The 12,900-nt window shown below is 37.9% G+C and overlaps 1 protein-coding gene across 2 annotated transcripts in view; it reads right to left on the minus strand.

Annotated features, from left to right (window-relative positions):
* The window catches only part of tpk1 (thiamin pyrophosphokinase 1), a 50,136-nt gene extending 39,966 nt beyond the window's left edge, over window positions 1-10,170 (minus strand). The window contains exons 1-3 of one of the 2 annotated variants that reach the window (XM_026292461.1): window positions 10,124-10,170; window positions 8,839-8,928; window positions 4,695-4,769 (exon numbers count right to left, since the gene is read on the minus strand). In XM_026292461.1, coding sequence (XP_026148246.1) covers window positions 4,695-4,769; window positions 8,839-8,881 — 118 coding nt within the window. In that variant the 5' untranslated portion in view covers window positions 8,882-8,928; window positions 10,124-10,170. Of the gene's footprint in view, window positions 1-4,694; window positions 4,770-8,838; window positions 8,929-10,111 lie in introns of both variants that reach the window. The other variant, XM_026292460.1, reaches the window with a different exon arrangement.
* Between the last annotated feature and the right edge of the window lie 2,730 nt (window positions 10,171-12,900).

A 12,900-nucleotide genomic window follows, 5' to 3' on the forward strand; every position in this document is an offset into this window, starting at 1 on the left:
TTTTTAATGTCTCGCTGGAATTTGCTTTTAGCTTTCTTATCGATCACTTCTCACTAACGGCTTCTCTCTTCAAATTCTCCACACATCTATTTACTCCATCTGACACCTGTGTTTAAATGTGATACGGAAGTGTGTATGTGTATGCCATCATACTGCAACCACATCACCTGACTGGCCTTGATTACATGGCTGACACTTGACTGGCTGATGGGTGATGTTCACAGTCTCCAAGCTGCTTCCCATAAACAGATGAAACAGGGCACTTGCAATATATACAGGCCTGTTTTTTGTCATTCAGTGAGTAATGATCACTGATTGCTATACTAAATCACTTGTTTGTGTTTTCATGCGATAAACTGAGGATTTGTAAATAAGTGAGTGATTGAGTGAACAAATGAGTGGCTGACTGATGGACTAGATGAGTTAGAGGGTGAGTGAATGAGATAAGCAGCTTGATCTCACTTCACACCATCACACTCAGCACCTGTAAATGAGTTTCCCTTTGATCAGCCTTGCACTCTTCTACCCTCCATCACTCTTCTGCTCCCTGCTGCTCTACCTCTCCCACAGGTGATGAGGTGGCCCAGGGGCACCACATCAGAGGACCTCAGTGTTATGTGTGTTTGTGGGTGCAGATATAAGGGTGGAGACCTGGCCATGATGGCTCCAGGTGAACAACCATCTGGAGAGCGACACACACACACCCACAGAATATGCTCACTGTGCATACTGACATCTGCTTATTCCATAAACAACATTAAAAATACATGGCATATCAAGTGAGGAATGATAGACTTGCTACCAGCATATTTACCATCAAACTGTGAGGGATCTAAGATCTGCCATTCATACACAATCATCATCCCGTCAAAACTTCTTCAGGTCCCATGGGCATGGCTGCCAAGAGCAAAACTGATCAAAAAAGCACACCAATTTCTGCCTTACATACCGCAGCATTGCTTGTGGCACTTCAGAAACCACCCAACATCTCTCTGAAACGTTAAAAAAAAAAAGTTTTTTTTTTGTTTTTTTTTAATAAGACCAAGCAAATGCTCAAGTCTCTATATCACACTATCAAGCTCCATCATACTGACAAAATACACTGGATATGTCTGTCTGAATGTGGTTGCAGTTGGGTGGTTTGACGGTTTAATGCAATGCTTCCCCTATGAGTCTTGTTCCAGTATTAATGGCTGATATCAAATGTGATAACAACAAATCATCCTATGGTGCAAGAGTATTATATGCACTCAAAAATGGAAACTGGCTGGCTGTAATATGTATTTTAGATGACAGAATTTAATGTTTCCAGGATGAACTTGATTAAATCATTTGCATGAAATCTAAGCACTTAACATTTTTAGATTCACGTTGAGATAAACTGAGACAAAATTTATTCTATGTATAAAAAAAATCAAGGCAGCCCTCACAAGGAGAAAAGATAATTAAGAAGACAAAGGTTAGTGTACAGATACTGTAAATTGTGTAACAGAGTGGACAGAAAGCAGCAACATACTGTGATTTAAATGGTATGAAAGTACAATCATATTCAATTGGATCTAAAGTGTAGAAGTGCAGTGTGTGTGTGAGTGTGAGTGTGAGAGTGTGTGTGTGTGTGTGTGTGTGTGAGTGAGATCATACCACATGTTAAGAGCTGAGGAGTCTTATGGCATGTGGAAAACTGCCTGGCCATGTGAACTGAATGCTTTGGTACCTTTTGCCAGACAGCAGTACACAGCGTGATGGTGCATAGCAAAATCAAATGAGGATATTACTTATATTTTATATCATTAAACATTTTCTAGAGATCTAACTATGGGACTGTTGTGTGATGAAAAGAGCTCAGGTGCCTCTTGGGTTTTTGCTAAGTTGATAAGAATATCAAAGCTGTATTCATTAAAATTCAATGTGATTTGTGTTTAATTACAAGTTTACCTTCAAAGTTGCTGTTTACTAACCTTCTTCCCTGACTGCATAAGGTTGTGAATTACATTAATAACATTACGTAAATTAGTGTTATTTCACAGTCTAGGCTACTCAGAACCACTGATCCACACCAAGTTTTATCACTCTGTCTTTGATAAACAAAATAACAAATTCATCAGTCTGGTTCAAATTATTCTTGTTGGGTTTTCCTCTGTTTCTGAACAGCTAACCAGATTTAAAAGAAAAAGTTGTAGGATACTGAGAACAAAGTGACTAGTTTAAAGGTTCAAAGTCCGCTCTGCATGTTTAATACATTACAGCGAACTGCTATGCATCAACGCATCTCATAAGCGACACCTCAGGGAGTCTGGAGTTCTAGTTTCCTTCAAAAACCTATTTTGCCTCTTTTAACAATGAGCCCTTTGTGCATCTTATTGAGTACAGAATATATGTCCTCTGTCCTTCTTGACATGTCCTGCTCTTTTTCACAGAAAATTGTATTCTATCATTTGTGCATCAATTAGAAAAGTTCAGGATTGCACAGTGTTTTCTCCATCCTGGACCGTCAAGACCATATTCCAGAGGTCTTAGAGATGCATGTACTGTAGCAGAGTTGGTGCTGGTGGTAGATTTGTTATGACTGAAATATTCACGTTGTGAATGCAGGGGTCTTTGGTCCTGTGGATTTGTTTTTATCGACCCTGTCACTTACCCGCTGAGTGGAGAGGATACTAACTAGCGCTGCCTGTGTTAATATTATTTACCAACAAACCAACAAAGTCAATGTATACTCACTAATCTAAATGGATGTGCATCTCTGGTATCTTGAGACCTTACAAATGCTGTTAGAGTTCTTCAATAGGATTACATGCCGATAGTAAAAGCAAATTGCTCAGGCTCAATGTTTTGAAATCTGATGACCTAGGAAGACAATTGATGGAATTAATGTATTACTAGATAAATATAAATTTCATTGGATCATACAAAATAGGGTTTATTTGTAAAGTTCAATGAGAAGGTGTTAGGTTTGAGCCTGCCATCCAAAGGGCTCTATACTCTATATGTTTTGCATGTTCTCCCTTTGTGTTTTCTCTTCTTTTAACTTTAAATTGCCTACAGGTGTGAATGTCTGTTTCTATGTGTCAGCCCTGTGATAGACTGGGTGATCTGTCCAAGGTCTACCCTGCTTCTCACCCAGCATCAGCTAGCATTGGCTACAGCCCGCCATGACCCACTATAAACAACATAAACAGTTCAGGGCAGGTCCAATGCACAGTGAATCTTGCTTAGGTCAGTTGCATTTTTTTAACTGGTTATTTGTAAATCCTTGTTGTGAGATCAGGATGCTACAGGTTAAGTTTTATAGATAATGGGTGGGTGCGTGGGTTAAATGACCTGGGATACTGTTAGAGGTTCATTTTATTTTCATTCATTAAGGCATCACTCTATGATTTGATGTTACCTTATATTGTCCACTTCCTCCCTGTGAAGGCAAAGGAAATGCTTATTGTTTAAAAGTATATTTGGTTTTTAATATAATAAGAAGACATTGGAAAATGTAATGAAAGGTCACCCTTTCAGAAAGTAAAATAATTTTGTCATCTCTAACTTCATTAAAACACATCTCACAGAAAATGTGGTCAGAGGGCAGTGAGGGGGCTTTTTGTGATACAGCAGCAATTAAGATTTTGCACACTGGAGGCTATACAGGCCAGACAGCAGTCCAGCAAAAACAATGGGGGAATATAAGCTCAAAGTAAATTGTGGTGACCCTGTAGCTCTGCCATGGCCTGTAGGTTTATGTCTTGCACTGAGCCAGATGGTTGTGTTTTGTGTTTCCCTTCAGTGCCTGGAAGACACAGATTGTATTCGTGCAAATGGGTACACCTGGTCAGGCTATCTAGAATGTATTAAGTTTCAGCTGTCCCCATTCTGGGCTTTTACCCCGCATTACATATTATGTTATGGTTAGTTTAATTGTATTTGTCTTTATTTTTGCACTAGACAACATTACACATATGCACATTTACCCACTAATTGTATTTGTTTACCGACTGATCATTTCCAACAATTAGATAAAGCATTTTGTTATATTTTGTTAAACAAGTACTGTACACTTTGTCAGGTCTACCCATTACAAGTGCAAGTATCCGCTTAGAGCTGGGGGCCCCATGACAAACTCAGAGCTGAACCATTTTAGTTTTGATGAATAATTAGTTTTGAACTTATCAAAAATGATGAAAATCATTAAGAAAAACACATATATCATTTCATATAATACTGCATGCCTCTCTGTCTCCCCTTTCCTCTGCTTTCACTCAGGCTGTCTGTGATGGTCCTGAGCCTCATTTGGAAGTTTAGAGCTTGATCTTCTCCCTAGTCTCTCACTTGCTCTCACCTAAGTGTTGAATGGAGAAGTACCATATACCCAAGCCCAGGTTTGAAAATGTCACTGTGTTGAATGGAGAAGTACCATATACCCAAGCCCAAACTGTAAAATTTCACTAAGTGTTGAATGGAGAACAACCATATACACTCCAACCACCTCTTAATTCTACTGGTCTACTGAGTGATGACTTCACAGATTAATTTTTGCATTTTTTTTATTTAAAGAAATATTGTTTCTTTGAATTTCCTAATGCAACTATGCGTATTCCCCTTCTTTTGCCATGACCTTATAGCTGAGTCATGACAAAGCCAATGCATGTGGGATATAAATGATATGTGCTTATCTGTGATCGGTGCTGGTGATGTCTAAAATATCTTACCTTTTTTCCAGATGATGTCTAGGTAGTCTTTATCCAGAGGTTGGTTCAAAATGATCAAACAGATCCTCTGCACGCCTGAGTAAGGAGGTAGAGGGAAAAGGGAAAATGGTGAATCACAATGAAATGAATCCTAAAAAACAAAAAACTCTGACGGAGGATGTTACAGCTGATAGAGCATATTAACCAAACTGCATAGCCAAAGCATATTATTTGGCAATTGTTTGTGACACTGGATATGCAAAATAAAGAACAAAGTTAAAACAAAGCCATAATAATAACAATAAATAATAAGTTCATCATCATGCTCTGCATGGAAGACAAGAAAATAAAAGGAAAATCTTTCCCAACTCCCAAATAACAAAAACTTAACCACAATATAGACATTGTGTACAAATTATGCAATTGTTTTCCTCAACTTTACTCTCCCCAAACTAGGGTCACAGCAATATCAAAGTCTATTATTCATAAAAGATGGGAAATCTATGCACATAGCCTTGCACACATCTCATCAAAGCTCATCTGAATAATTTGACCATGATGACACACCATCTGTAACTACATGAAAGCAGAAGAAAGCTCTCTCACAACACCACAAATAATATATCATGGCATCCTACAGTTTCTCTATTTAATCCCAGTGTACCTCCATGTGTCTGTGTCAAAGTCACTTTCCCAGGGCACAACATTAAATGTATTTCCTCTCTCAGCATCCCATCAATCTTGGTTTTAGATTTTCTTTTGCTCTGCTGCTAATGCAAATCCACTGACTAATACTTTGGAATTGTCATTTTTTTCTATCTGTAGGAAAAAAAAAAACTAACAAGAGACTCTGCATTCACTGACAAAGTAAAACACAGTGTTGCTAGAAAAAAACTAATGGACCAGAAACTAAAACGCAACCTTCCCCCCCACCTCAACACTTAGCCATTTCATTGCTTGCTCATTTATATTTCCTTCGATTGCCTGATGACTGACTTCTAATCATTTTTTTAAATTGTTTCCTTTCACAGTGAAGCCAAAATATTACATGCAAGAAGTAAACACTCTGTGTACCCACTGTGTACAATTTTCAATTCCCCCTCTCTTAAACTGTATTTACATAAATTCCACCCAAGATAGATTCCAGTTTTGGGGCAGCGCAACAGGGAATATCTAATAAAGCTACTATCTTTCCCAGTACACCTTTCCAGGGAGGCCATGAAAAGGAAAAATGAAGAAAAAATTGACACCTTGTGTCCTGAAAAAAGGAAAAAAAAAAAAAAAACAGCCTTTTTGGATTTAAACCCTCAAGTGTAAGAAGTGCATTTTGGCTTTACTGAAGAAGTGTGGAGAAAAAAAAAAAAAGTCCTTTCGGTTTGGGACTTTGTTGCAGCAGCAGGCTTGATGTTAAAAAGTTCACATCACTGGAAGGTCATTTCCAATACGAAAGTCAACCCCAGCCGAGTATGGTAAAAGGCAGAGAGGATAAAGAGGAGACACAAAGGAGGAGGAAAAGAAAGGAGGACACAGAGGGGTAGGTGAGGAGGAGAAAGAGGAGGAGTAGATTTGTCAGTCATGTCTCTTAATTGGCTGGAGGTGTACAGAGAACAAAAGACAAACTCAACCAGCCGTGACTTTTCAGATAACCCTTCGTCACACAAATGCTCACCTCCTTGCACGCACACACAAAGAAGTCTGCTGCCTTGCGTGCACTCTGTTCAAAGAAATGTCACCTTGGGATTCTTTTAAAAGTGCCAGACAGCATAAATACTACAAACACACACAAATACACAAACACACAAAATCCAAGCACATAGAACACCACATAGATATTCCAGGAATAGGAATTTATAATTAATAAGTTAAAACTGCACTTGGGATTTTAAAATGCAGACGTCCAGGGTCTGTTTTTATATTCTCCTCTGAGAGTCTTAAACTAAAGAACCCATAGAAACTCACTCTAAACAAATATAATAGGGGAAAATGTTTCACTATACTGTACAGTTGGGAAAAAGACTTTAAAAAGTGAATTATTCATAAAAGGAAACACATCCTTGACCTGTGATAGCAAGTGACAGATTTCTAAACAAAACACTCTCATCAGTAAGATGTGTGTGCTCAGATTAGATCAGTGCTGCGACCATTTGGGATTTATTTGCACATCATGTGACATATTTACAATAAATCTTGGATTTGTACACTGAGCTAACACAGGATTGCAGCATGTAATGCTTAACTAACATTTCTGAGTAAACATTTGTTTCAGTGGACGCCTCAGAACTGCTGATAGTTGCTTATTTGAAATGGGTGCCTCTTGACTGATGTTGGCCTTTGTGTGATATTGATTTCACAACACAATAAAGTGTGCAAAAAAAGTGAAGGGGTCTGAATACTCGGATGCCACCATTATAAATATATAGTACATAATGTAATACTAAGGTTCTGTCCTTCCAGTGATAATCACAACAGGACACATTATGTTCATCGTGTCTTATACAAATAAAAAGAAAATATTTTGTTCATATTAGTTAGGAACCAAACCATGCAGCCAGTTTTGGGCAGCCTTAAGTCGGCATTATAAAGTGAGTGTCAAAAGAAATCACTGGGGAATCATGGACATGTTGTTTTATTGACACTCTGACCAGGCTGGATGCTACATAACAATAAATAATAATAAAGAAATCATCGCAGCAGGGCAAACACTGACAGATAATTGGAGACAGAGGTGCAATAAACAATTTTATCATTGTCATTTTTTATCAAATTGTGGTTTCGATTTTGTCAATTTAAACATTCTCATTTAATGATAATTAGAATAAACTACAATTTGTCATTCATGTGCACCACCTTCATTAACCTTTCATTTTTGAGAACTCTACCTAAAATCACTTCATCACCTCTAAAAAAAACAGTTTTTAACATTACACCCTGCATTCCTTAGCCCACATCCTTGTTTTGTGGTGTATTTTTTCTGATGTCAGCAAGATGTCAAGGTAGGATATTTCATATCTGGCTAGAGTACAGCACAATATGACATTCTTCAGCTACACAAACAATGTCAGGCAGTGACCACACCATAATTAAAACACTTCTTTGTAACATAATTCCAAAAAAGCAACACAGCAGGTTACTGGAGATTTTTAAAAGCTTTTAACACCTTCAGTTCATCTGTATCTTGTCAGTAAACTGCACACCTCATCTGTGAATACTTCACAACCATAAATGGCGAGAGAGGCAAAAGCTCAGAGACGGGTGAGTTTTGCTGGGACATAATGTTTATTTTTTGTAGAGGAAACTACATGTGTCTGCTGTCTGCTCTACAGGCCAAACTGTGTGATCTCAATGACCTTTGCAGCTCTGAGTAAACCTGCCCTTAGGCTCATATCTGCTTTCCTTCCTCTACACTCATCTCCACACCACTAGGGAGCTCACATACCTTGACCTGAGAGCAGTGGCTAAAGACAACTATAACCAGCCTCCCCCTCAGGTCTGTAGGGCTGCCGGTGTTGATCATCTGGAGAGTTTCTTTTTAAACAGAATATGTGTACATGTGATCATCATCACTGGGGAAATGAATCTTGCAACATAATCATTCCTTCATGCCCTTTGAAAAACTGAGGATAAATGTACTGTGGCCTGATTTTCTTTTCTATTTTATTTTTTAGTCAAATGAAAGATTGAGCTCCAGGGTTTTCCAGTGTTACACTGGAACAAAGTGAATTTATCTGACAGGGGTTCTACTCAGGAGCTAGAATATTAATGTTTAGAAATATTTCCATAATCAAAAAGCCCTTTCCAAGCCTGCTTTTCTCAAACAGCTGCCATTATTAGCAAACTCATCAAGTTGCCTTTTAGCAAAGATTCATTATGTACGCAGCCTTAGAAAACACACAAGGAGTTGCCTACACACTTTAATGGCAACATTGTGTGGTAGAAGTGATTTTTGTTTTTGAGTTCTTATTCCCTCCAGACTGTTTGTGTCAGAGTGAGTGAGATAAGCACAAAGACAATGTGTGTGTGATGTGAATAAGTCTGATTTTTGATCAGATGCATACAGATTGTGTGTGTATGAGTCCTGATTTGTGTCTGAGGCTTGGACTGGCGTCTTGACTGACTGCGTGCATGTTTGCTGGCACCAAGGGAATGTGTGTTTGAAAGGCTGTACCTGAGGGCAGCAGGCAGTCCAAAGGTGTGAACTCTTCATCCATGGCCAGAAATCACAGGAGTCTTTTTCAATCAGCCAACTTACCAGGAACTGGGAACAGGAAGACACATGCTGTTGCTACTCTGCTTTTATCCATATATTTTTTTCCTTTTCTTCTGTTGTTTTTAACCTCAAAGGAAACAGTTTCATTTTGTCCTAAACCCCAGTATATCGCCACCCTCTCCTTGGCTAATTGTTCCACTGAAACAAGCAGTCACTAATGATAATAGCTTGGATCATTGTGTTTTTCAAAGCACAGATAAACCACAACAAAAAGAAAATAAAGAAATATTTTAATGACTGAAAATCGTGACTTTTACATTCTTGATTTATGGTCTGGTCTGTTAAAACATTTGCAGATGTAAAACACCACATCACATCCTTTGATTTGAAACTAAAACCTAAAACTATTTAATTTAGAACAATATAAAACAGAAACAAGCAGCAAATAAAATATTTATATATATATATATATTTTTTTCCTTAAGGCATCTGTGGTTTTCCCTTGTGCTGATGTGTGACAGCTTGAGCTGAATAAGTGATGTATAAGTGATGTGGCTGTGTCAGCCCTCTTTTTGCATTTGACTTCATTTGACTTTGTACACACTCCATCTCCCACCATTTGTCTTTAGCTGAGCATCACATTTCTTATCTTTACTTTGTAATAGTCTATAAGAAATGAATTCATGATGATCAAGAAAATAATCGGCAGATCTATTGACAAAAGACCTAATTCTTAAAAAGCAGGAATAGAAAAGTAGGAATTAATATTCACTGCATGAATTTTAGTGTCTCTTGGTTTTGTGGATAACTAAGCTGAAGTTAAAGAATCTCCAATAAAATGAGGAATATTCATAGAAACTTGCTAATGAAGTTTGAGCTACAGATGTGAAATGCTACAGAAATAAAATGGGAGATGATCTGGTCTTTACAAATAAAGCTCAACAGTAATGACAAGTGACAGTGACGGTCTTTCTCCTCCTCTTATCTACAGGTCACAGCAACAGCAGCAAAGAGAAACCGCAGATTCAGACGCTTCTCTCTCGATATCCGTCTGTGCTGCAGCTTCACTGACAGTCTGCAACCACGACCCTGAGCAGCTTGGGCTCTGACATTAATTCATTCATTCAGCTTCACAACACAACGTGGAGCCGTGACCCTGCTTTTCTGACACACCACCGCATCGTCAACACTGTATCTTAACGGGTTAAAGCTGCGAGCGACAAATACTCACTGAAACACTTACGAAACAAAGAGACTTCCGCCTTGTGCCGTGTAAACAGTCAAAGAGCCCACAGAGAAGTAACCCAGCAGGCTGGAAGAGCGGCAGAGACTTTTTATGGGGACATCTAGAGGCTGAAAGTGGAAAATAAAACATTTCTTTGTAGCAGAGATTCTCAAAGGCAGCCCAGTAAGGGTTTATTAGACTCCAGCAAACTGAGAAGAAAAAAATATAGTTTAATTTTATTCAGCCAATCTCATCTCAATAAGAGACTGACTGTTCCAATCACTGCCCCCACTCTTCACTGGAACCAACATTATTATGCCCCATTGATAGGCTACTGAATAAATGTCCAACTTAATATCAAATCAGCAAAACAACAACTTAATTCTCCCCATATATGGAGTAAAATTAATCTCCTAAATGTGATTCGACTGGCCTAATGTAGTTATATTTAATGGGTACAAATGACCCTTAAAATCTTTAAAATGTCAGGAACCCCTAAAGACATCTGCATTAACACCACTGACCCATACATGTTGGGACTTTTATTTAAGGAGACTATTTTTAATGTTTAATTCTAATTTAGCTTAATGGAGCATCAACACTCAGACAATTAGATGCTTCATCGATCCCCCTCCACAGGGAGATATACCACATCGCATAGAGTCTTACTTAAAGAAAGTACAGCAAGGTGGCCAAGCAAGACTCTTTCTACCTGTAGGCTAAAGGTTGAATTATAAAAACAGGGGACATATTGAAAACTGACATCAAATCTGACATCATGCATTAATTCAGTATTATCTAATTGACACAACAAACAAATCAAATTATCCATCATTCTGCTGAGGACTGAGGACAAACCAGGACTGCAGCTACATGTCTTCTGTATTTTATTCTAGTGTGTGCATTGTATTGCAAATTGTCTTCAGTACTGAAGTCAGCCCTGCTGAAATGATCGCTTTGAGTGATCTGCTGCTTACGTTGCACATTCGATTTATTGTCCTATTCAGTTAATCAGCCCTCTAAATAATTTATACATACACATTTAAAAAATAAAGTAGCTAATGTCAATAGCAAGTAATGACAGAAACAACAAATGAGAAGTGAAGAGATTGATAAAGATTTCTTTTTCACTGATGTAATGGTGAACAATTCATTTATGGTATCCACACATTTATTTCACTTTGACTTTCACATGTACACAGCAAAACAACAGACAGCTACACCCCCACACACTCACACAGGTGCGTCAAAAACACATACAAATCAGAAAATTCACATGCTGCACAAACACACACACAAAACACACACAGGTAAACAAAGACCATGTGCAACTACACACAAGGTGCAGACTGATGCAGCATGCTTGGATATCTTCAGACAGCGATAGAAGCAGTGCAAAGTGAGAAGCCAACTCTCTCTCAAGGTAAACCTGCTCTGGAGGCTTGTTAAGACAAATATTCTCTCATCAGTCAGCACTTGTTCTGTATCCCAGACAGACTGCACATAGGAAGAAGTCATGTACACACTCAGCACACAGTTTTGCACAGACATGTATAAGCTAACACGCATTATATGCACAGATGCATGAGAAGTCATCCATTCTGTGGGCATGCATTATAAATACATCTATGAATAAATTCCAGGCTGAGTGCATCCTTCATTGGCAGGGATTTTTTTTTTTACATGACTGCTCCACCTGCATGTTTGATCAGCTCTCTCTTTCTCACTATATCTAACAAACAAGCTCACCTTTTATTTTTCTCACTTTGTAATATTTACTTTTTTCTGTTTATAATTTTTGTTTCTGTTAATATATATTCCCTTCAGATATAATAATATTATGTTATGTATCATTTTTATTGGAAATGCAGAATAGACCCGCAGAATAATCTGCTTTATTATTTGAGAGAAGGCCATGGGTCAATGCTGCTTGTAGTAAAAAAGGCAAGATAAAGCTCATAATGCAGACACTTTTTATGTAAGAAGTGAAGATCCAACATATCAGCCTGAGTTTTGAGGAAGGTGTATAACATAATGCACACAATACTGAGAATATTTCACACACTGTAATATATAGTACACATTATCCTAGCAGCCAGAGAGGAATCATTTTTCCAACCATGACATTACTTAAAGAGATAGATTGACATTTTGGAAAATAGGCTTATTTGCTTTCTGGTCAAGAGTTAAATAACTAAGAAGATTGATATCACTTTTATGTTTGCATATTAGGCTGTACTTTACAGTCAGCTTTGCATAAAGAGTAGAAACAACTCTGTACAAATGTGCCTTGTACTCCTTAATTACCACATTACACATGTGTACAAAACCTAAGAACAAGTAGCGATTTTACAGGGGATTATATGTGGAAGCATTACTTGGCACTGTTCTGTAACTTCTTTCTTTTCATCAATATCATGTTGAGATGAAATTAGTAAAGGATCCTAGATCTTCCTGCTTTTTTTTTGCATGGACTAAACAAATGAGGTATAATATATTCATTACAGAGCTTGAATCTCTTTATATTTCAAACAGAGCCAGAACAGCTGTTTCCTGTGTTTTTATGCCAAGCAAAGTGTCTCCTGGTCATAGATTCATATAAAACTTCAAGATATGTACAGAATAGAACCTGCCTTGAGGACGCATCCTGGGCTTTAGCTTAGGGATATTAGATAATAACTGTAAATACAGTCATTTCCTTGGTACAGTTACTAGCAATCCTGCATGCAGTCACAGAGTTTTAATTCTTCAGAGAAATACCAGCAGTTACTCATCCACCCACCTCCACATGTTTG

This window comes from Mastacembelus armatus, chromosome 20 (assembly GCF_900324485.2).
Source record: "Mastacembelus armatus chromosome 20, fMasArm1.2, whole genome shotgun sequence".
NCBI classification, from domain to species: Eukaryota; Metazoa; Chordata; class Actinopteri; order Synbranchiformes; family Mastacembelidae; genus Mastacembelus; species Mastacembelus armatus.